At 40.9% G+C, this 24,524-nt stretch overlaps 3 protein-coding genes across 3 annotated transcripts; all 3 read right to left on the minus strand.

The window, feature by feature from the left end:
- Positions 1-1,493: 1,493 nt before the first annotated feature.
- On the minus strand, positions 1,494-2,862 carry LOC125738511 (microtubule-associated proteins 1A/1B light chain 3C-like). The gene is made up of 4 exons (XM_049007521.1): positions 2,489-2,862; positions 2,314-2,369; positions 2,140-2,246; positions 1,494-1,872 (listed from the first exon to the last, which is right to left on the minus strand). Exons 1-4 carry the CDS (start codon positions 2,544-2,546, stop codon positions 1,674-1,676), a joined length of 420 nt encoding a protein of 139 aa, XP_048863478.1. The 5' UTR covers positions 2,547-2,862; the 3' UTR covers positions 1,494-1,673.
- Positions 2,863-3,343: 481 nt separating this feature from the next.
- LOC125738600 (uncharacterized) lies at positions 3,344-20,404 on the minus strand. The gene is made up of 28 exons (XM_049007756.1): positions 20,301-20,404; positions 19,752-19,864; positions 19,518-19,653; positions 19,185-19,336; positions 18,889-19,015; positions 18,496-18,674; positions 18,259-18,367; positions 17,428-17,510; positions 17,046-17,139; positions 16,816-16,850; positions 16,629-16,671; positions 16,293-16,339; positions 16,010-16,129; positions 15,802-15,888; positions 14,944-15,124; positions 14,149-14,292; positions 13,821-13,922; positions 13,491-13,556; positions 13,237-13,371; positions 8,507-8,955; positions 7,192-7,311; positions 6,876-6,998; positions 6,607-6,741; positions 6,278-6,503; positions 5,887-6,027; positions 5,621-5,722; positions 5,453-5,515; positions 3,344-4,686 (listed from the first exon to the last, which is right to left on the minus strand). Exons 2-28 carry the CDS (start codon positions 19,850-19,852, stop codon positions 4,558-4,560), a joined length of 3,429 nt encoding a protein of 1,142 aa, XP_048863713.1. The 5' UTR covers positions 19,853-19,864; positions 20,301-20,404; the 3' UTR covers positions 3,344-4,557.
- Positions 20,405-21,258: 854 nt separating this feature from the next.
- Positions 21,259-24,473, minus strand: gpatch11 (G patch domain containing 11). The gene is made up of 8 exons (XM_049007517.1): positions 24,313-24,473; positions 23,863-24,089; positions 23,587-23,628; positions 23,294-23,414; positions 23,055-23,145; positions 22,763-22,870; positions 22,067-22,148; positions 21,259-21,974 (listed from the first exon to the last, which is right to left on the minus strand). Exons 1-8 carry the CDS (start codon positions 24,357-24,359, stop codon positions 21,919-21,921), a joined length of 774 nt encoding a protein of 257 aa, XP_048863474.1. The 5' UTR covers positions 24,360-24,473; the 3' UTR covers positions 21,259-21,918.
- Positions 24,474-24,524: the final 51 nt, after the last annotated feature.

Below are 24,524 nucleotides of genomic sequence, written 5' to 3' on the forward strand. Positions count from 1 at the left end.
GGCAGCTATGCGGTGGACCATATCCTTTCGGATGGGGGGGGGGGGGCACTGTTTATATGCTGTCGTTTTTCAGGGGCTCACCAGCTTTGCCCAGCATTGATTGCGCTACATGCCCAGTTAACACAGACATATGGGGGGGGTAAGGACATTTACTTCTGATTCGTTAAGTGTGATGGGGTCTAATGGACATGCTGTTGCAGGTGTGTGTATGTGTGTGTGTGCGCACATATAGAGGGTCGTATAAAGATCTCACTCTGACACGGGGTGTCAAACTGCCCGCCCCCTGCAAATGAGAGTAGACCCCAACACCAACCGGTGCCAACCCCCAAATTTCATTGCACTGATAGTTATTTGGGGAAATAAATCCCATTTCCTGCCAGGTCAGAAAGGACAGGAAAGGATCTCATACAGCAGGTCCAAGGTCATTAACGTCACAGGAGATACATGCATCTCCATCTGCTGTCCCGGTGAATGCTCTAGTGTGATCTCTCTGCCACCCGCTAGAGGTCCTGCAAAGGGCTCCCTGTCTCAGAGTGAGTCTTTTCGATGACATCTTTCCATAGACTTCGCCCTGAGCTGCCGGTTTAAGGGACTGTGTGCTGTTCCATCGCACAAGTTTAAATCCCAAAGCAACCTTCCAGTATTGCTATTTTTTACATCCTTGTAAATACATTCCATCCTTTGCAACAGTGAGTAAATGTCAAGCTGTGTTACTGGTGAATTGGTCCCTCTCCGCAGTTGGACAAACAGCTTGACTGTAGTCACTTTCTAAGACCTGAGAAATAGCTCAACAGCTCCGACTGGCGACCATTGTTACGAGCAACAACATAAAATCTCTTCATGAATCACAAAAGTCAAAACTTCCTTAAACTTTTTGATCATTTAAGTCACATTCAATTTAAAGTGGATTTTAATGATCAACAATATTTTATATGGGAATAAACACAGCGTCGCCGCCGAAAAAAAAAAAAAAAAAAAAGTACAAATATCCGAAGCTTGAGTGAAGACCGAGGGAACAGAAATGGACTCAACCTCTCGGAGCAACTAGAGAGCTGGGCTCCTATCGTTCTTGTTGGTCTGCAGCGACATCTGCTGTTGACTAGAGGAACACATGGCTGCGGCTTGAAATTGAGCAAATCCCCCTCTTGACAGTCACGTGCACAAGACGGGATCCCAGTACATGTAAAGTTATGGAATCATGAGAAGAACCCTTTTGTACTCGCACTCCTTTTAATCACTAGCACTACCCAACACAAAAGCTCATTAGCATTGACTTGTCCCTTTCTGTATGCAATGAACTATAGGTAGCCTGACTGCATAAAACGGCAAAGGCTCGGCTCAGATCGCTCTTACTGATCGATTAGTTGTCCAAGCTAAATGGTCGTTTAGACCACTTGTTTCTAGAGTTTGCTGGCCCAGTAACTATCCTATATACAGTCAAATCAGCATGTGGAGCCAGCATGCGCGTGCTTTCATGGAAAAGGCAACAACACTTAAAAAGTTACAAATTTATTCTTCTGTATTTTATATTTTTTAAAATGTGACAGCTTAGACTAAAATTCTTCGTTATACAACATGCAAATACGCTCTCTCTTGGACCTGCCAAACGTACATGCATGCTTTAAAAGGAAGGCACCATTCTTCAGCGGTAGGCGAGATGACGGGGAGGCTGGTCACCGTGTAACTGTCCCCCGGGGGCAAGGTGCCCCTGGGAAGCCGAACATCTCCTGAGAAGCATAAGTCATGTAGAGGAACCCATCCTCATCCTTGTGGTCCTTGTAGATCTCCGCCATGGTGAGGGACATGCTAGACATCCCGCTATTGTTAATCAGCAGATAGAACGCTTGTCTTGGCACAAGATACAGCCGGTTTCTGCAAAACGGAGCAAATAAGTTATGCGAGCCTAAAACTTTGGCTTTTCGCCAACTCAGGTGAGGTCCATAGGTCATTCGTGTCCGCAAAACCCCAAGATGCACTAATGATTTTACTGATCCACGTTTTTTTAAAAAAATCCTATAAATAAAAAAAAAAAATTGGAAGGGGGGGAAAAAAAAATCCAGTCAGGGCTATGAAACAGGATTTTAAACTGGCGTCACCTTTGCCAAAGATGGAGCGGAGCACCATCCACCAAGTCCTCACCTTATGACGGTAATGAACTGGCTTAATGTCAGTTCTTCTGGGACCAGAAATTTCGTCTTGTCCAGTGACGGTAGGTACTTTTCTTTTTGGTATCTTTCAAGAATTACCTGGAACATGGGACATTTTAGCGATTAAGAATAAACAGGCAGAGTCAGCGGGGGTGTTTCGCCTTACTGGGATCTTGGTGGGAAATTTCGCCCGGATCCCGGCCACCTCGTGCTTTCGTGCAACTATTTGCAATGGAGCAGAAAACAAATCACATAAAACGCATTTGATTGAAACTGGCAATACGTCAGTATGAATGTGAACATTTCTATCGGACGGGAGTGTTTTCCTCCGGAATCCTTACCGAAGCTTTTCCGCTGCTTGAAGGGCTTTAATCGCTCGGCGCGTCTCACGGAAGGCATGCTGAATGGCGGTTCACGTACCGATCTTCACCTCCTTACCACCAGATATCTTGGTAGAGGCTGCAAGTCCCCCAAAGCGGCGTGTCAGGCCTAAATACCCCCTTCATGGTGACGTGTCGTCAAACCCTTGGCTGCAGAAGGCAATGTGGGTCGCGTCGATCGAGCCATAAAGACGGGTCGTATTCAGTTTACCTATATATTAATTATACAGACATTTTAATAATCATTTTGTATGATTGTAGGCCAGTCTTGGTGGATTAGGTCTGGTGTTATCCTAGTTAATAAGGGGAAAATAAACCCGATGTTCATAGTTTGAGAACTATTCAAATCACGGTCCTGCAGCACTGCTGATTTTCCAGTCCTCCTTTACCTGTGAGCCAAGGTGTAAAGCCTCTGACCAATAAGAATCAGTGTTTATTAAGCTAACAACCTGGGAGAACTGAAAACGAGGCCTGGATTTGGAATCGAGCTGCAGATTTAAAGAGCCCTGGTTTAAGAGGTGCGTTTCTGAAGACTTTTCAATTATCCATTGAAGCAAGTTCTGCTTCACCGGTCTTAAGGCTATATACTGTTATAACCATTGAATTCAGTTTAAAACACCCATGCAACCACTACTGGTACAGGGTCATAAGCCTGGAGCCAATCCAAGGAAGCAGATGGCACAAGGCAGGGCATTCACTGGCAGTCTATGGGCAGTTTAGATACACCTGTTAACCTAACTGCGGGAATATAGTCTTAGGTATAATCCATAAAGTTCCACACTCCAGCTGTAATTAGTCACTCACACATTCTGGGAATTTCAAATATATTCATCTTTATAGAAAACATACCTCCAGATCTGAAACGCACTTGACAACATTGGAGAGGCAAATACGTTTCCAAGTTAAAAGAACGCAAAGTAATTAACCCGAAAGCAGGTAAGTAGGTACACCTCGTTTCTGGCAGATAATTTCTACAAGTAACAAAATGTTGCTGTCAGTACAGTCTTGTACAGTACCGGTGATGTATAAGCTGAGTTAAATCACAGTACAAACCATCTGTGTATAGTAACATATCAGTGGTAATTATTTGACATCCAGTTCATTAGATGCTTGTGTCCAAAGCAACATCCATGTGGGACAGTTTATTACAAGAATACAGTGAAGGAGCGAAATAGGGGTAAGTGCAAGTACTAGACCAGTGTTTCTTAACTCAGTCTTCGGGGACCCCAGACTGTCCACATTTTTGCTCCCTCCCAACACACCTGATTATGACAATCACAGGTACAGCACAGACGCTGCATTTAGGGTTAGAATTGACAGCTGGCTTTACCCACAGAGCCTTTCTCTGGCTCAGCAACATGACAAAAGGTCCCTTTGTACTTCTAAGAAAATATCTATACAGCTCTGGAAAAAATTAAGAGACCACTCTATATTATTTTTTAAAAAATCTACATTTTTTTAATCCTGGTTTAACCCTGGTTCTGCTGGCAGAAGGCTACACTGTGAGGCAGGCCGCTTCCAGGCTCAAAGTTTCTAAGACGGCAGTACACCAGAACAAGGTGAAGGAGGAGGTACTGGGAACGACCAGAAAGCACCAGGTAAAGGGCAGAAGTAACTTTTCTAATGCCAGAGATGACCATCAACTTATCTAGCAGTGCCTCATATATTGGAGGATGACCTCAAGTGATCTTCAAAAGGAATGGGAAACATTAAGTAGAGTGAAGTGCACTGCTAGGAGAAGTTCGTATGAAGCTCCTAGAAGCAGGACTGAAGACCTATAAAGCAAGGAAGGAGGCCTTCATCAATGAGAAGCTGGGAAGAGCCCGGCTGGAGTTTACAAAAAAATGTATATTTTACACAGGTACATACCCATAAATTATGAAACTAAAATTTTGCTGTGGTCTTTTAATTGTTTCCAGAGCTGTATGTTCGAGTGTGAACAGGAGAGTTTCTCATAATAACTTTCCAAAACCGAAAACATTATCATCATTTGGTCTTCAGTAGTACTGGAGAAGCCAGTAATGCCCAAATCAGGCTGTTTTGTTCTTGGCTTTCTGTAGGCCTTGGGTCTGTTGTGGTCTGTCAAGGAACATCTTGATTTCGGAGGCAGGAGGTCTGCTTTCAGGGCTCACAGAAAGCATGCGTTCGATGTCTGAACTCTGCAATAAACAAAAGCATACAGTGCCAGTCAAAAGTTTGGACGCGCCAAGCCACCTGCAGAGGACAGTGATAGTGTGACATCACGTGACCTGGTCACCTGACCGAAACACACTGGAGATGGTTTTGGAGGAGTTTGACCAGATTGTGAAGGAAAAGCGGCCAATGAGTGCTCAGCATAAGTAGGACCTCCTTCAGGACAGGTGGAAAAGCATCCCAGGAGGCCACCTCATAGAACTGGCTTAGAGGAATATGTAGTGTCAGCCAGTCCCTGGAGAAATTGGGGTTAAGGGCCTTGCTCAAGGGCCCAATAGTGGGATCACTCTGCTGATCCAGGGATTTGAACCGGCAACATTCTGAGTCACAACGCATAGAGCTGCCCCCTCTAACTGTATATATATTTTAATTAATGCTATTTGGTCAGTGCATAATTCCATATGTGTAATTTCATAGTTTTTATGTCTTTGAAATTATTCTAAAGTGTAGAGAATAGTACAGATAAACCTTTATATGGGTAGATGTGTCCAAACCTTTTGCCTGGTACTATATATATCTGAACATCTTCCCAAAAATTGTGCAAGGCACAGTGAATCGGGAGAGCGGGCTCAAATCATTTTGACATTGTGTGCGGTGTATTGAAAATTAAGATTACTCAAAGAGAACTGAAAAAGTAAAATCACCATTAATTAAACCTTTAACTGGACACAGGTTTTGCACTTTCAGGAAAGTGAATCAGGAAGCCGGTTTAGGAAAGTCGACATCACGCACCTCGTAAATGAACTTCTCAGTGAACGCATCCGGGAATTTTCCTTCCCGCAGGTCGTCCCAGAGCTGCAGTATTGACAGTGATGTGGCATTTAGAAAACAAATCTTTTATACTTCTATTTTACAGAAAACCAATCATTTTGATATACTTGAGAAGCACTATACACTTGCCTTTGCTCTTTCTGCTCCTGTCTTCATCTTCCAAAGAAGCTCAAAGAAAATCAGTCCCAGGGGAAAGATATCTGTTTTTTCATCATACTCAGATTGTTTTTCCTGTCAACATGGATTTAAAAATGGGACCTGCAGCACCTTTGGAAGCTCATCAGAATAACAGAACACTGCACGGTGACTACACACTCTGATCATGACGTGTCACATGGTGACACTGGTGACCCCTACAGGGAACTGAAGGAATAGGGTGATGTTGCATTTATTACCTGTTCAGGGCTCATGTAAGTCTTGGTGCCTCTTCCCTTTGTCCTCTCAATAGGTTTACCAGATTGATCACATGTCATTGTTGCAAGGCCAAAATCTCCTATCTTCACAATGTTATCTTGACTGAAGAGTATGTTGTCTGGCTGGAAATGGGAAAGCACAAAATTATACAAACATCCAACAGTTCGCTTGAACTTTTAACATGAAGTACAATAAGTAAGTAGTCAGATCAGTTTGTCTGAAAGTAACATGGTTGCAGGCATGAAGGTCTTGGATGTAAAATACTGAAATGCCTAATAGGCCGGGTAATGATACAATTTGATAAGTGCAACTGGGAGACTGACTACATCCGGTGGAAGGAGACGATGTGGATGAGTATATCTTGGCATGTACCTTCAGATCCCTGTGAATAAGATTCCTGGAGTGAATGTACTCCACCCCCTGGACAATTTGCTGAAACACCTTCATAGCTTCTTCTTTGGTCCGTTCAGCTCCTCCTTTTCTAAACCAGTCATTCAACGAGCCCCCAGTACAGAGCTCCATCTTGATGTAGAGGAACATATTGCAGGCAGTATTGTTTCGTTGTCCAGATTTGTCAGTGTTGCCAGAGGGAGGATCACTGTGAAAGTGTGGATGGTACCTGAAGTCATGCCTTCATGGGTGTCTGACCATCAAACCGGTAATGGGGAAAGGATATGAATGGAGATATAACTATATCTTACCTGGAGGTGATGCAGATGTCTGCCAGCCCTGATTCCACTTCTTCAATTTCCTCCTTTTTATTACCATCACTATGAATGGAGAATGAAGCTTTTTCACTCTCAAATATCACGCTTTCAGAACCTTCCTGGCTTTCACTGCAGGATATGGAATTAAAGTCAGTTCTGGGTCTCTGTGCATTGGAATGAAAATGAATATTCTAGAACAGAAAGTCTAGTTTGTAGGACTACATCTTAAAGCGGAATTGAACACTGAAGTAAAATAGTTTTACCTTGTACCCTCGCTGCTTGATTTGTCGGGCCGGTAACGGGGGCCAATCCATGACGTGTAGTAACGCACGATGTTTGGATGATCCAGATTGGCCAGTGTCTCCACTTCACGTTTTTCACGGTCTCTGAGGGAAAGTGAATTCCTTCAGAGATTTGGATAACTAAAGCAAGCAGAACTGGCACAACTAATTCCATAGTGACTCGGCTTAATTTGACCCAAAGAGAGTTAAGTCTTTGACGACTGTGAATTAATCACTTTTTCAGATTATCATTGGTTGTTCAACAGGCTTTTTAAATATTTTAAAAGTAACTACTTACCCTTTGTACTTGGTCATCTTTACCGCATACAATTTACCATCAACTTTGTGCTTAACTTTGTAGACCGAACCAAAACCTCCCCAACCAAGTCTCTCTATGGCTGAGAACTCCTCTAAAGACCTGAAAAGATAGATTTACATGATTTGTTTCCTAGTAATGTATTAAAACAAGACGTGCATTAACAGAGTCCTCAAATTGGACACACACCATATAATTATATATAATTAGAAAAGAATAAGTGATGTAATTTCTCCCAGATTCTCTGCATCTTCCTTTGGTTTTCATGACATAAACACCTTTCACCAAACAGTAGGGACCCCGAGTCCATCAAAAGCATTAAAGGTCTGACTTATAACATGGATGCAGTGAAACTCATCCTATTCACCCCGAGTTTTCTTTCTACAACTTCACAGTTCTATGTGCAGTTCTGTGTTTAAAGATGTTATTAAACAATGGTGTCTGTAATACACATCCTTTGTGATTATTTTACATTACTCTGGTGATTGATTTTGCATTTAAATATGCATTGCAACAAGCTTTTTAGTCAAAGAAGCTTTTAATCATGATTACTTCATTGCAAAATGTAAGATTCGTTTTTTTTAATCGACTGACAGCCCTCATATATACATAAGTACACAGTACTGTGCAAAAGTCTTAAGCAGTTAAAGAAAATGGTTTTACTTTTCTTTAAGGCTATTTATCTGGCAGTAAGTGTATATCTACTTACTCTGAAGAAAAAAAAAACACAATTTAACATTAGAACTTATGCAGATTAAGAGTAACAATGAAAATAAACCAAAATTTCTACTATTCCCAGACGTCTCCTCAAGGGCACCCCAGTCATCCATCCATCCATCCATGGATATCCATGATGTAGTCCCTACTACTGCTGAAACCAAACCTACACTTTTGAAGATAACACAGTTTGTCAGACTTAATGTCATAGTTTTACACGAACTTGAATATTTACTTAAACATCATTTTCTTTGACTGTCTAAGACTTTTGCATAGTACTGTATGTATACTGGTTAAGCAGCAATTACAGAGTTGGCGATGGAACTTTTATGTATTTTCTCAAGGTACTCTGGCTTCCTTTGGTTAAGGGAATTGAGGTGTGTGTGTGTTTGTTTGTTTGTGTGTTTGTTTGTTGTGAGGTGTGCTGGGTAATCGGTTATGGAAGCTGTCTAACAGCACCTTAGATGTGTAATTCTGAAATTCACAATGTTTAGCGTGAGCAACAACACTGTCACAACATGAATGCAGCGGGTCACAGGCATGTTTGCCAAACTCATAACTTTATAAACTCTCATCATACCTCCAGTTGTGTCCAGGATTATCGCCGCCATCTTTGTACCTCCACTGCTTCCCCTTTTGTTCCAGTTCACCCCTGCCTTTCATTGCATACAGGTGACTGTTAATGGTTGGCTTTGGTTGGTTCAGCATCTTAATGATGTCCCGGATGTGCAGCCACCCGTCGCCCCCTTGTGACCTGAGTATGTCTTTAATCTTTAGCTCTAATTGTGCTGGCACCGAGTCATGTAAGTTTGCTCCATCCAGGGACCAGAGTGGTGGGTTCCCGTTTGTCCTGTACAGCTGCCCTCCCTTGTGCAGGTCATAGAGAGTAGGGTTTATGTCTTTGGCTGTTTTCAGACCCAAGGCTTTGGCGATTGCCAGTGCAGGCTCCCTGGCTCCATCTCCCTTGCTCTTTAAAAAGCTACGTACTCGCTCCTCCAAATTTCCTCCGCCATGCATATTATTAGCCATCTATATATATATGTATATATATATGTGTGTGTCTATTATATTACTTTCTTATTGTGCTTCTTGGAAAACGGTGCATTAGACAATTCACAAGGTTTTTTTTTTGTACACCAAGCAGCTGCCTGTAAAACAAAATGCGGCAGAGAATATAGGATAAGTCCTTTCGAAAATTTAAATGTAATTAGACCATATTACACAGCATCATTTCACTGTGCTAATAGATTTTATAGGAAAGGGGAAATGTAACATCAAAGGGTAAGTGGGCACATTCATTTGTCAGGCGCTCAGCCTTCGCTTGCTTCAGTTAAATCGTGTAAACTGAACTGCGGTTCCCCACGGTTCCCAATACAGATTCCGAGTCTCTGCGAGCAAACCCGAGTAGACGCGTACATCAGAAATACCGAACTTTCATGAAAAGTTTAGATTAAGTGCTTATAGTTTGGCGTGAGCGGCGCATCATTCCCTGCGCTTAAGTGAGTCTACAATAGTAGCAATTTATATAAAATTTACCCGTAAAGAGTCAATATCATAAACGGCATTTGACAGACATCTTTACTTTCGCAAAATACAACTTATTACTGGCTCTAAAACCAAGAGAAAGACCGTTGGCTAATATTCTAATAATGATACCGATATAAAGGTTGGATCACAATATAATAACATAATCTACCACTAAAGTAACATAGGCATCCAGTCCAACGGTAATAATCAGAGGTCTTAAAACCTTCAATACGATCCGCAATAATAACACGCAGCATGTACTTACTGTTGTGATTTCCCAGTGTCTTTCTGCTTCCAGAATGATCTGTGATTCTGTGACTGAACGTACCTATAGTTCTGCACTCCTTCCGATTTTGATGACACTTAGTTTCGTTTCTAAGTAAACGTAATTCCTGCCTTCTCTTTCAGATGCGTTTCCTTGTCTATTTTCCGCCTCCCAGGCACTACTAATGGAAACGTCACTGTCATACCATCGATATGCGCAAGATTGTGGGATGTACAATATGTTGAATGTGGAGCTATTTTAAATTTCATACTATCCACAAAATAAAGCCTATATAATGCATAGACGAATCAATCACTACCGTAAATACTTAAACTGCAGAAGTTCGCCGTCAAAAATGCTGCATAATAACTATATATAATGCTTTGGGAGAGCACTTCTTTGCAGCGATTGCAGGAGGCTGTTGTCAGTGAGTCCTGGGGCGTGATGTGAAGAAAGGAGGCTTGCAGATTTCTGTGAAAAGATCAAGTTGATTCTGAGTGTTAGTAATTATTTCAGATCTAATAAGCAACAATTCTAATGATTACGGTACTGTATTTGACCAGCTCGCCTCATACATTGATTTGTCAAATGTTTCATGTTTTATTATACTTATATTTTGATTGTTAATTCGTGTCTTACTACGGCTGCTTCGAGAGGCTTTGCACGCAAGCATTTCACTCACATTTATAGTACCTGTGTACTGGTGACAAGTAATGTGCCATGTTCACCGTTTTAATGTGTTTTAAAGTGTTTAAATAAAAGGTCGTAGGCTGTTATTTTTCCACACACACAATTTACACAATTTAGTTTCCTTACCAGGCTACATACGAATCAGCTCTTCTGTCAGCTGATCCCTCCTTCCGCGTGCTGTTGCCTTACACTCCTTTGTTGGCATCAGCAGATGCAGTTCAGCATCACGCCTTCTAAAGTCCTCTAATGTGTCCTCGTTCGTGTCCAACAGGCATCCACCACGCACGGCAATGTTACGCAACATACAACATGCCGCAAAGAATCCTGCGACCTTCTGAGGGCAGAATTGTACAGTAATGTCCCACCTGACACATATAAATACCTGACACGCATTTTGAGCAATCCAGCAGTACATGCTTAATTCTGATAATGAACTCGAAAGATTTTATGATACGTAATGTTCTATATTTAATATGTATTTATTTTCTTTTGGCGTCTCATTAAACATTATGATCACGTGAAAGGACCAGATGCGCCCTATAATAAAATGTACATTAATTAAATATAATTAGGCTTTATTTATTATGTGAATTTATGAGTTTTGTATTTATGTATTTAAGGTATTAACCTAGGCCTGTTGTTAAATTTTAAATTCAAATTTTCTTTAGAATTAAAAAAAGCCGTTCTTTCAGTTTTTTTTTTTGTTCTTAAAAGTTCTGATTCAGGCACTCTTTTGAAAGTATCATTTTAGCATTGGTATCGGAAAAAAAACCCAAAAGATACCCAACCATAGTTGCGGTTAGGGGTGCACAAGTTTTATTTGTAAATTTTCACATTCTTCTCTCCAATTTCCAAACGTCTGCCCTTAACGGTGTCAAATTTCCACTACAAAAATGTCGTGAGGGAAGCATGACCCAGGTACAGCCAGAGGAGGGGTAAATGGGGGCCTCATTTAACGCTAAGGCACCGAAACCGGGAAAACAAAGGACGACAAGGGGTCTAAACGCAGGGGAGAGAGAGAGAGAGCAACATCTACCTGGCATCAGAGGAGATGGGCGCACATTGAGAACAGCAGCTGTGACAGCTACAATGACCCTCTGCTGGCAAAACACGGACATGCCGGATCATGACACCAATGCGGAAAGGTTACTGTACTGTATATTAATGTTTCGTCGCTGTAATTCACCATTATGACCAAATAAATGAAAACGTTTGTCTGAACACATTTCCTGTTAAGGTTTGGATTTTTTCGTGCCTTGTATACTTGACCATACTTGTCTTCTCGTGAAGCTGCTTTACGTCATCTTCTATTACTCAAAAGAACAGAAGTACAGAGGATGGTAAAAATCCTCTAATGTCGGTCTTGCCCCGCCCTAAACATTGAATATACTCTTATTTTCTGTTAAGGTTTGGATTTTTTCGTGCCTTGTATACTTGACCATACTTGTCTTCTCGTGAAGCTGCTTTACGTCATCTTCCATTACTCAAAAGAACAGCAGTACAATCCTCTAATGTCGGTCTTGCCCCGCCCTAAACATTGAATATACTCTTGTATCAATTTCAGTTAATTTAACTCAATTTATTTATCAGCTGTATCCTCGCCAAACAAGACAAATCCCATGATTCATTGAAGCCCAAGTTCGTTCTTGGGAGGCAAGTTAGCCAGACTGATCTTGCCAAGACCACAAGTACGATCTTTGCGTTTGATACTGAGATTCACCCCTTAGATACCCAAGGCTCTCTGTGAGACTGAAGCAATTGGAAGCTGGATGTTTAGATCGGATGTTCATATGTCTACAAGAGAATTAAGACAATGTGAATGGTTTAACAAAAAATATCACATAAGACAACCATGAAATAGTCTGTAACGCAATGACAAACTTTCAATTCATGTCTGAAGTGTCAATGCCATATCCCATAGCATAGTTTGCCTAAAGTGCTAAACCATCATTTTAACAGGAAAAATAATACAGAAAAAATAACGGTTTTACAGCATTAAAGTTGGGAAAGCAGAAGAGAAGGGATGAAAGTATATTTTAAAACTCTGTGCTCTCTACTGGTTTACATTTAGCTGGACAACAGCCCTTGGCAATGGAGACTTTATACATTAATTTACATGTTTAGGTCAAAACGCTTGTACTAACAATTTCATTTTAAAAACCACTAAAAAAAAAAACTATATAATTCACTTATGTGCCTTGGTCCATATGCATCATTTATATCAGGACATTAAATGCCTACGTATGAGATAAAGAACCACAATCCTGTAAACCACTGTGCAGTGACTTTGACACTTAATGATACATGGCAAACCTAAATCTGTATTTTCATTTTTTAGGTTCTTTTCTTATAAAGTGCTGGTAGCCAACTTATTAAAAAATTATAACATTTAAAAGGCTTGCATTTGTATGCTAATGCCACTAGGTGGTGCATTGGTAAAACAGGGCAAGCTTGGCATTGTAGACTCTGATAGCATGATTCTATCCTCATAACTTTGTTATTTATCTGTAATCCAGTGGCCTGTACTAGGAAGCAGGGTTACTGGCTTATCGGGGTAACTTGTCAGATTTAAGGTAGTCTGGGCATGTAAGTGAACGAATATCAAGTCCATTTAAACTGTGGTACCTTAAATCCGACAAGTTACCCCGATAAGCCAGTAAGCCGGATTCGTAGTAAAGGCCGCAGGAGTGGCCTAAATTAGCTATTATTGTTTGATACTTGAATGTCCCCGTAACCCACCCATATATATTCACTTGAATGTTATTCTGGATTGACTGTGATTTAGGTAAAAACAGAATGGGAAACAGGTGCAATAAATCCCTGTCTCAGAAAGTTATATTCTTTTGATGTTCTTCGTTTTTTCCTTGGAGGACGGTGCTGAGTTTTTTCAGATCACTTGCAATCTCCGAAGCCTCTGGTCTGTCCGACGGTTTTTGAGCCAACATCTTTTCGATCAGTTTTTGCTAAAACATAAAACACAGGACACATCGGTGTTAAAAAACACCCGCAGTGACACAAGCTGTATGTGTCTTTACAGATTTTTTGCTACCTCAGGGTCCAAACTGTGTGAGCTATCATTTACCTCAGCACTGTATTCACTGGAAAATTCCTTTGGGAATTTTTTTTCATTTCGAATCCCCGGCCACAACTGCGAATCATAAATAGCATCAAAAAATAATAATGGATCAGCTGCAATCTCATGAAACATTATTTTTCTTAGTTATTCTCCAGAAAATTATAGGTCAATGCCTTAAGCCTTCCACAGTGGCTGACTTGACTCATTCACAAAAGATAACTAAGATTTTTGAATTGTAATTTATACATTTCGATTAAACATTTTCTTTGGTGGCTACATTTTGTTGTATATCCTTTTTGATAGGAAATTAATCAGCATGTACCTAAGGTTACTTACATCAGTCTTTTCCATTCGTGTTTTCATGGGCCAAACCAGTTCAAAGTATATCAGTCCCAAGGCAAATATGTCAACTTTCCTGTCATATTCATTACTTTCCATCTGTCAAGACATTTTTCATGGTTAATAATTACTGGAACACAAATATTTACATTTCACTTAAAACTACATAATACGTCTAGCTATATTAAGGCCCTAAATCCACTTGTTTCACAGTAAACAGTATATTTTAATAGATGTACACCTGTGTAGTGGTGGTTCAACAGTGTGGTTAATGGAATAATTGCAATATATTGCAAACCAATCTAATGATTATAAAGCAGGTTACCTGCTCAGGGCTCATGTAAGATCTTGTCCCCTTTTTTTCCGTCCTTTTCAGCTGGGTACCATCACTGGAATTTTCATCAAATGTCACAAGACCGAAGTCTCCAATCTTTACTTTTCCATCAAAATCAAATAATATATTTTCAGGCTATAAAAAAAGAAACCAGATTGAGTAAAACTGCTATTATATACATAAGCAAGGTGCTTTATTGGTCTTTGATGTTTAACAAAAGCTCACTTTCAAATAAATAATGTCTAAGAGTGAGATGGGGGGGGCATCTCTGTAGGCAAAAGTCAGAGACTCACCTTTTTTTTAAAGATAGGCGTATTAATAAAAAAGGGGGGGGGGCCTTTACTAGGTTGGTATGATTTTAATGAAAGTGAATTTTTATTTGGGGGGGGGGGGGATTGAGGTACAGCCCCCATGATGTTCCTGTTCAAAAGGAGCAATGAGACGGTATAACACATATTCTAAAACCAGCAACATAAAACAGCAACATATTCTGTTTATATTCTGAAGAGTTTGGGAAGGTGTTGACAAGCCATGGGACCCCAAGATGGGATGGCAAATGGAACCACGTGCTCAGGGATCAGGGATGGGAGAGAGGAATGGGGACATTATTTGAGGAAGGGGGTGGTGATGGGTATATTAAAATCAGCTGGGTGGGGAGGGAAGTCATTTTAGGGTCTTAAATAATCTCTGGAGAAAGTACGCCAATCATTATCAGCCTCATCTCACAGACATAATTCAATAAAGCATCTGCTGCCTTTGACTTCTACAGTGACTCTGCTTGTGTACCTTCAGGTCTCTGTGGATGAATCCCTCTTTGTGAATGTACTCCACTCCATTAACCACCTGCTGGGCTATGTCGAGGGCATTCACTCGCCTGGACTTCTGACTTTCATTATGTTCATCAATCCACATTTTTAGGTCACTTTTACAGAGCTCCATCTGGATGTAGAGGTACTTTTCAGTGTCGCTGACAAAGAAAAAGAAAAATCACTCAAATACAGAAAAAAACATTTTAAAAATGAGATGATACAACAAATGCAATATATCACTAGTGATTTCAAGACAGGTGAAGCACATCCATCCATCCATCCATCCATCTTCTGTAACCACCTGTCCCATTCAGGGTCACCATGGGCCCCAAGCCTATCAATTTGTCTCTTATCAAAGTCACTCATATCTTTACACTTGCCCATTTCTCCTGCATCCAACTGACTGCCTATGAAAACTGGCTGTTCATTGCCGAGATCTTGATTAGCGCCATTGTTTTGAGATAATCCCCAATATTGATCTGTGGGTGGTCATAATGTTTTGGTTCTCCAGTGTGTATATTAGAAATTCATGCAAACTCAAGTTTCTTGAGTAGCTACTACCAGAAGCTTAATAGCTGCAGGGCTATTTATGCTGTAAATCTGCAAATTACTTCACATTAGTTGCTTAATGTTTTCAAACACATGAATAAATTAAGCGAGCAGGTGGTTGTAAGAATAACCCAACAAGAGGAACTGTAAAGATCACAGAATGTGCAATAAAGCCTTCTAATGTCATGAAAACTCATGTAACACCAAACTGGTTCACTGAGACGCGCTGATGGTTTAAGTACAGCTTTAATACTTTGAGGTGCTCTCCGAAGATTCCCATTAGTACCTGACGTCCTCTTCCCAAGACGTGTAGTACTGAACTATGTTCGAATGCCGCAAACGTGTCAAGGCAGAAACTTCACGGAGAGATTTTCTAAGAATTCAAAACCGCAAGAGAACACAAAAATAAATTAATACACACATCACCTGATAACCATGAACAGGCAAATAAAAATTTCTCTAGCTATTTTTGTCATGAAAAACTCATTTCTTACGTCTTGCTCTCAACCCTCTTCACAGCAAAAAAACGGTTTTCCAGTTTCCGCCTTGCCTTGAAAACACAGCCAAAACCACCGCTCCCAATATCTGAGATCGTATCATAATCTTCCGAAAACCTTAAACAAAAAAAATGAGCAAATTAAAAGGAAATCATTTACAGGCACTTTGCAGCAACAATTTTATTTTAATAATATGAGCAGAGTGCTGTCTTTTGTGTAGAACTCCTCAATCTGGAATTTGCCTTCAGATTGGACATGGAATGTTCCGGACCCCACAGACCTTGATTGCGTGGGGGGCTTCTGTACCGGTGCTCCCAAACCGGATTCCTTTAAGAATGAGGATATATATAATGTATAATTAAAATATAGATTAAATACACTCTACATACGATAACATTCCAAAGCCACTGGCTTCACGAGTGGGATGTGATTTAAGAAATCGCCTTTATGTTCTAAATGAGGGGGAGTCTTTTTGTTGTATCCCCTGATAAGATGATTCTGTCCTCATGACTTTGTCATTAACGATTATCATTATATTAAGTGATCAATTCTCCTCAATTGTGTGGGAGTCTCCAAAATAAATGTAAAAAGGCTCTGTATTGTACATGAGGAATACCTGCTTATTTCCTGATGGTAGTTGGGAAAAAGTCACAGCCAATCTAAAAAAGGGGAAATGTTTTTGACTAATTTACATTCAGTAAATGACAGGATTGTTTTATATGATTTTTTTTCTAGAACAGCAAATCTTTTAGGAGAGTCGATTCTGTGGCTTGTAAACGAAGGGATGAAGAAAAAGTATTTACTTTCTTTTGGGCTTGTTAGATACAGGGGTTGTGTCCTGCATGTGAAAAGGGGGAAAAAGGTTCAACACACACCCATCTGTTATCACATTTACCTAAATCAAACTTCACAAAACCATATGCAAATTCACAAAAATCTCAATATTAGTCCAAAAATGTATACAGGCACCAAGTTTTTTTAATGACACCAATTGTTTAAAGTGGTGGCCTCAGTTTTGACTCCCTTAACTCACCAGTTTTGGGCTTGGAACATCAGAGGAATCCTGAAACACAATGCCTCCTGAGCTTTCTCTGCTGCTCTGCAAATCCGTGCGATCTTGGGGAACACTGCGGGTAAATTTATAGTTAATAACCTGCCCTCACTTGAATTCCTCTTGAGGCATCATTCACGAATACGGAATTCTGTGAAAAGTCTGGCACAGAAGCACTTTTTAAACACATTTCTCTTAGCAAGAACTTAAAGTAGTACGCATGGACATTTTAGCCTCATTTGTTTCTGTCATAGAACTCCATTTTTTAGCCACAGAAATCAACAATAGAAGCAGAATCTGCTTCAGATCGCTCATCTCCAGAAGTCGGGACTCAGTAACAGGTCGGATCATCGAACATCCTCACCGTAACACAGGGGAACCATAGGTGGGAGAGTCGGAGTCTTCAAGTCTGAATGGGTTTCTCTTTAACAGTGACGGAGTCTGGTTCTGTTTGAAACCATAGTTACATGTCAAAAATTAGTACAGCATATATAATTATACACTCCTCAGTTTAAATTATGTGAGCCTGAACATAACCAGAATGTAACGGATATCTGTATCCAGGGCACTGACCCCTTGGTCACCCGTAGACTTACGACTCCAGTGAGCCAATTTTTATTAATTTTTTTGTCCATGTGTGCTGCCCTTGCCCTGTGCAGATTGTAATGCAGACTGGAGCTGCAAGGACCTTTTGCTTTACATATTTATATATTTATATAATTGGGCAGGTCCTTGATTTAGACCCCGCACTCTGTGCTGATCCAGCCCCCCAAGCTGTGTAAGCTAAGTTCATACTTCACGATTTTAGCCCAGATTTTCCGCTCGACAATTCCCAGACTGGAGGCAAAACGGTGTTTGATCGGCACTGGCAAATCGGCTCTCGATCCTTGTGCGAATTGTTCGAAGACACGACCTGACGCAGGTGCCGATGCATCGCGGACACCTGCCAGATATCTGGCATGCTAAACATCTAGACTTTTTCAGTAACTCCAAATCCTGTAGGTGTGAGAGGTGTCGTGGTGGGAAATGAGCTATAGTCAACGAGAGCACAAGATATGAGGTGAAACCTGAAGGCAGGACTTCAGAAGGTGTAAAAGTTCAGTTTAGAAACTGTTCTTAGTTTATGTGTGCTTGTGTATATCTATAGAGTATGTATACACACACACACACACACACAGTGTGGAGGCGGCTTTACCTGAAGGGAATCCCAAGCCTGTTGTGCTGCGTTCTGCTTCGCCTCCTTAGCGCTGTTCCCCTTCCCTTCAGGGTACTCCGTATTGCCAATGAAAGCCTTATAAAAAAATCTGTAATATAAACGGTGTTATTTTCTTCAATGATACTGAACAGCCTCAAAAATACAGTGTGATCTGCTCGGCCATTTCACTGCAGTTTATTTTTCCTCTACCATATCGTTCGCCTGCTTGATACATACTGAGGATTGTGTGGTGGTCCTTTCTTGTCCAGTAGTTTGAAATCGAGGACCAGTTTGTTTCTCTGGCAGTATTGGTTTAAGAGACCGATGTAGTTTGCCTCCATGGTTGACTCGGTGGTGCTCAAACTCAGCTCGTCCATTGCGTTGCAGGTTCGTCTCATGCTAGGCTCGTCTGCCTCCTTTAAATGAGAATAATATGAAGCGGATTCTCACTGACAGCCCACGATCCGCTATAGTTTTTGACCAAACCCACACTCAATGTACTACTAAAAAAAGGAGGAAAAAACTATCACACATGTCCAAATGACTGCATGATGTTGCATCTTACACCGGAAACTGGTATAGAGCAACGTGAAACCTATGGTATCAATGTGGATTTTGACCATATTCTACCTGGTCCATGGTTGCTTTTCGGTTCAACTCTTCATATACCAGTCTTGCTGCCTCCTCTTTGGCTTCCTTCCTAGTTTTTCCGTAGGCTTCAGGGAACTCTCGGTCACCAACGACAAACCTGCAACACCTACAGAGAGAGTAGAGAAGTGAGCAGATGTGAAAAATGCACGGCATTCCACGGCAGCGGATGACAATGATTATCAGGGGGAGTGTGGCTAGAGATTTGCAGCCACTCCAATCACGCATCATTCTATTGTGCAGATTAACTAACAACTGGATAATGACTGAATAGTTACTGTGTGGCGTTGATTGGAAAAATTCTAGTAGATTCTTTTGGGGTTACATTGACCCTTTCCTTCTGACCATGTTCATTCAGCCAACATGTGTAGTTTGCCCACTTGAAGGATCCATTGCTGACAGGTGGGAGATTCTCAGTTTGGCTGGTCACCTGCAGGGCAGCACAGTAAACATACGTCAGCAGACCTATTACCCATATACCCAATCACTGCATTTCTTCATAATTGGTCCACAGATTCTGTGTTGGTTTCCTGAAGCAGGATCTGGCAGGAAGCTAATCAACAACTCATGGCTAAATCATGCTAAGCACAGTATCTAATGATCATGCTTACAGAATCACTGGGCTGGATGTTCTCCCCCGATAGTTTCTCTAATGCATTTTTTGCAGCATTTTGCCTCGCCTCCTTCTTAGAGTGACCCAGCCCCTCAGCATACATTTCATTGTTCAGCACAACTGTTCCAATGAACCTGGATGATAATAATAATAAACAAAAACAACAACAGCAACACCGCTAACAAAACCGGGCAAAGTATATACCTATAATAATAATAATGTTTCGACTTACATTCCATTGCTTTCTGGCGCACTGCTTTCCACGAAGGACAGCTTGAAATTATTTTTCTGAGCTAACAGGTTAAGTTGCACAACGTACTTTGATCCGTCCATAGTCTAAGCAACCTGTTAAAAAGGTGTTTTTATAAACTTCATAATTGAAACAAATAGTTTATAAAACATCAAAACCAAAATGTCACATAATGGAAAACACGGCGCAAACATACGTTTTATTGCTCTCTTCATTCTGGACAGCATCGAAAGGATTTAATGCGTTCATTTTGAGGCTGAACTACTTAAACCGTTAAGAGTAATACGATTTTATATAGGATTATTCCTGTTAGACAATCATGACTTCAAGCTTAAGTTAACCCAGCTAACTGAGAAATTCTGCTTCGTGGAACACCTCCCAGTTATGTACAGTGTTCAGATTTCAGGATGTTTACCGAAATGACATTTTATGCTTTTCGTGTAATTAAGCAACAACTTTATCAAGCACTTAAACCACGCGCACCAGAAGAATTATACGTGTACATGATCACACATTTTTTTACTTACGTACCAAGATACAGCTGCTGCGTTTCTTGCTGAGTTGCTCGGTAAGTTTCGGTTTCGTTATCTAGGAAAGTGCTTTTTACCACGGCGGACGTCACACATCGCTGACGTGCACAGGAAGTATATCGGAGGGAGATTGAAATAGTGTATGCTGAACAATTAAGCTGTTCGCTTTGGATTTTTTGATTTACGTTAAAAAAGAGTAGGATAACTATTATTTAAAAATGAAGAGGTATAATGCTGAGGTGGCACAGGCTGGATATATGCAGTCCTGATGATTTGCTTGTAGTGTACAAATACGAAGCCTTTCTGAGCGTGACATTGGATGCGCTGACATATATCATCCACCTGTCTCTCTGCTTTTGAAAAACTCAAATATAAACTTTAATTGTTATAACCCCAAGATACACTTTTTGCCTCCTGATACATGTAGAGATTTGCCTGATCGTATCACTGCGCAGCATCTTCCGCGCAGTGATACGATTGGTGTGCGGCGTTCGGTAGAAAAATCACAGTTCGTATATCAAACTGCTCGCTCCAAAATCTGTGGATTATCTCCAATAACCGGTTCATGATTCCTGGAAAGAGACACTGCTGTTGAATTTTCAAATGCATGGTTTTAATCACCACAGAAAGAATGACATTTACTTCCATTATATTCGAGAGAAGACCGACATTTCTACGGGCAATATCTCCAAAAATGAGCAACTCCCAACACAACAACCTAGATGGATAAATAGCACAATTCCCCTCTAAAACATGTTTTTTTCAGTTTTGGGGTGTTCTACCCGTTTGGGTTGTTTTTATCCATTTCCTGGGTGTAAATCTTACTGCTGACATTTGGCATGCCTATTACTGAATAACACATGTAGGACAATTACAGATCAGTGGGCAATTTCAAGGAGTGAAATGCATGCATTTACATACTCAAAATGACAATTCTTTTTTTTATTATTATTGTAAGTGGGGGGGGGGGATCTTTTAGATTGAGCGCATGGACATGTGTCCAGAAATGAGGAGGAGGGTCCTTCAAAAAATGTTTCACTGGGACCCATTATAAGAAGCGTATACCACTGACATTGTCATACTCCTTAATCTCAATTCATTGTCGGTTGTGTCAATCGCAGACGGACTCATGGTCAAAATCACATCAATAAGGGTAAAGAAAAACGAGACAAACACTTCAGCGAATTCTGGGGAACACAGTGAGGGACATGATTACTTTTGGTCGTGGGTTCCTAGTATAGTCCAAAATGTTCCTTTCTGAATCTCTAGAATAAAACTAAATTACTTCTATATCAGTAAAGGGACAGTATTCACAAGTCATGTATTTTCATCTAGAAAATACAAAAATAAAAAGTAAATACATATTTCAAAATCACACATGATTCATTACAACAGTTGCCATAAGCACACTTGTTATATTTCACAGCAAAAAAAAAAATAATAATAATGAAATTACAAATTTGCTTTCATGGTTGCTTGGTAGAGCAAACAATTCCAAGCATCATGTTCAACGTGCCAGATATTTTTCCTTGTTTGAAATTGTTAGTGTCCACAATCTTCACAACGAAGACTGCATTTTGTAAGATGAGTGAAATCTGCTCTCTCTCTCTCTCCTCCGCTCAGTCATGGTCGGCAGCTGTGTCTCCGGGGCAGTTTGCGTTCAAATCATCCTCATCTGCAGGTTTGAAAGGAAAGTTTACCTGCAAATCAGGATTGAAGGCATCCAGCAACCTGATGACCAGGAGCAGGTGGCTTTGAGTGACTTACCACTGTATGCAGTGCCGCACCATATGCAATACAAGTGCACACCCCTCAAATACGACGTAAGGATCTGCAGCTTGTCCAGCGACTAGACAGAGAATGGCGATATGTTACCATCATAGGCGACTCTAGGCTTTTCTCCCAGGGGGTGGAAGGTGAGACAGGCCAACCAGTCATTCATTACAGGCTATGCCAAACTGAGCTTTTTTTAAAAAAAAATGAAAGCATTTACAATATTGAACTGTTCAAATAACATTTTCATCTGATCACTAGCGGGTCAGATCAATTGCACCCCTGGTTAAATCACCTATGGTTACCATCTTACAAGAGGAATTCAAATGTGTATTTCATCATACATTTTTTGATGCCTTAAATATTGTTCGGTATTAATATGGCTTGATCCATTATGAAAATGTGTACTGCAGAACAGGCCAGGTTCTGAGGGAGGGCTGGTCCACCTTATAGCTGGGCAAATGCCAACCAATCAGAGATGATTATCATTATTATTGTTATTATGAGGAATTAATGGGAAAAAGTAAATGGACTTAAATTTACACCCAAAGCCCCCAAGCCCCCCCGGAGAATCCTGTGCCCCATCCTACATGCCTTCAGCACCTGCAGAAATGTGTAAAAATCCCCAGTTCACTCAAACTCATATGGTGCCTTTTCAACAAATATTGGCAAAAGAGATTATGAACTAACAGTTAGTTGCTGGCCTTCATCTTCCTCTTCCTCTTCCTCTTCTTCATCTTCTTCTTCCGTGTTTGTAGTGTCAGGCCAGTACCAGCTCTCCCGGGGAACTGTAATGTCCTGACACAGAAAAACAAAGTTACATAGCAGTCATAGATTCCATTTATGGGTAGACAGGTTAAACTGTTCCTCGACTGTATTAGCATATTGAAGCATGATAATTATATGTACCGGCATGTGCTACTAAGTCAGTGGACTGTCATTTGACAATGGACCACTGGTTTTGTGGGGCATCTGTGCTGACCTTCTGGTTGTCCAGCTGCTCACAGACACGCTGGCTCTTCCGCAGGTCCCCCTCCGTCTGCCGCTGCTCCCTCTCTGACCTCATCCTGAATCTGAGGTGCATAGAGGGCACACAAACAGAGTAGATCCCCGACATCTAAGCAGGAATGTTCTCGGTGCCACAAGTCGGAACTGACCTGACAAACTGATAGGCGAGACCAAGCCGTGCCCTTACTGTGTTGAGACCATGTGGTCACTCACCTGAAGTCTTCCAGGGACTGTTTCTCTACCTGTTGCTTAATTCGCACTTTCTGCCGGTGGTGCTCCAGCTTTTCTTCTGCCCTCCTCTTCTGGACAGCCTCCATCCCAATTCCCCCCCTGTCTGATCCATTTATAGTAATGCGTCACCACAAGTACCTGCCTTGCATTTGGATGTCCAAGCTTAGCAGCTACCCAGTCATAGTACGAAGTTACAGAGCTTTAACGATATGCACTCTAAATGTGACATTGGCTGCAAAGATTAAATTCATGTGCTAATGAGGTAGAAAGCACACCTGTTTTGATGTTCAGTGGAATAGGTTCAACTCTTCCAGCCCCTGCAAAAAAAAAATGCCAAAGTTATTTTAATTTAAAAAAAGTTAATCAGACTGGTGCCCATGTACATGTAACCACATGCTTTTTTTTATTTACTATTGAGTCCAATGATCCTGTCCAAAATAAGAGGTTAAAAGAGGCATCGATTTTGCTTGAGAGAACACCAGCAGTGTCCCTGATCTGGCAAGCAGGGCTAGTTTCCTTAAATACACTTAAAGAAAGAGATGGTGCCTAACCTTCCCTCCCCAAGCCTTGCCCTGCTTTGTATCCCATTTTCTGTAGAAGCGCAAAGCCTTTGTTCTCATTGCTAATGGAGTTCTGCAGCTTGGCTTCCCGACTCTCCTGCTCCTGCTCCTTGTACGTCTTCTGGCGGTTTTTCAGATTCTTTTCCTTGTGTAGCTCTTCTTTTTTCATAGCTTCCTTTACACGTTTCAATATGGGCATGCCCGGCCTCACGTCTTGACTAAAGGAAGGGATGAAGTAGATGGACGAACATAGTTATCTCAGTCAAAAACAGCAAGTACAGCCTAACCAAAAGATGAAAATATGGTCTTTTAATTAATTATATCACCCACTGTCACCAATACATAACAACTGCGACCAACAGAATACCAATCCCATAACCAATGTTTATTTAAGATGTCACTTATAATTAACGTCATCTACACATAATTCCGAATCCTTACATCGTATTAAGAAATGCATCCGACATGTAATCATCATTATCTGCCATACTTTGGAGGGAGTCAAATACTATAAAATGCGTAAGAGCAATAATATCCCTGGTTCTTTCCGCAACCGCACAGCCAACTTGCCGTATTCCGTACGCCTTTTAATTCCGGGTTACTACTGGAGCAAAGAACAATACGTTCCGGAGAAATAAAACATTTTGAATATT

Source organism: Brienomyrus brachyistius, chromosome 3, assembly GCF_023856365.1.
Source record: "Brienomyrus brachyistius isolate T26 chromosome 3, BBRACH_0.4, whole genome shotgun sequence".
In the NCBI taxonomy this organism is placed as follows: Eukaryota; Metazoa; Chordata; class Actinopteri; order Osteoglossiformes; family Mormyridae; genus Brienomyrus; species Brienomyrus brachyistius.

Coding starts and splice junctions, on each gene's coding strand:
- LOC125738511 (XM_049007521.1), bottom strand. CDS start 2,546: ATGCCTTCCGTGAGACGCGCCGAGCGATTAAAGCCCTTCAAGCAGCGG. Junction 2,370..2,488: donor CAAGCAGCGGAAAAGCTTCG/GTAAGGATTCCG, acceptor CATTGCAAATAG/TTGCACGAAAGCACGAGGTG. Junction 2,247..2,313: donor AATTTCCCACCAAGATCCCA/GTAAGGCGAAAC, acceptor CCCATGTTCCAG/GTAATTCTTGAAAGATACCA.
- gpatch11 (XM_049007517.1), bottom strand. CDS start 24,359: ATGGCAGATAATGATGATTACATGTCGGATGCATTTCTTAATACGAT. Junction 24,090..24,312: donor GATGCATTTCTTAATACGAT/GTAAGGATTCGG, acceptor CCCTTCCTTTAG/TCAAGACGTGAGGCCGGGCA. Junction 22,149..22,762: donor ATGAAGGCCAGCAACTAACT/GTTAGTTCATAA, acceptor TTCTCTGTCTAG/TCGCTGGACAAGCTGCAGAT.
- LOC125738600 (XM_049007756.1), bottom strand. CDS start 19,852: ATGGACGGATCAAAGTACGTTGTGCAACTTAACCTGTTAGCTCAGAAA. Junction 14,293..14,943: donor TCATCCACAGAGACCTGAAG/GTACACAAGCAG, acceptor CTTTTTTTATAG/CCTGAAAATATATTATTTGA. Junction 7,312..8,506: donor AATCCTGGACACAACTGGAG/GTATGATGAGAG, acceptor CTATCTTTTCAG/GTCTTTAGAGGAGTTCTCAG.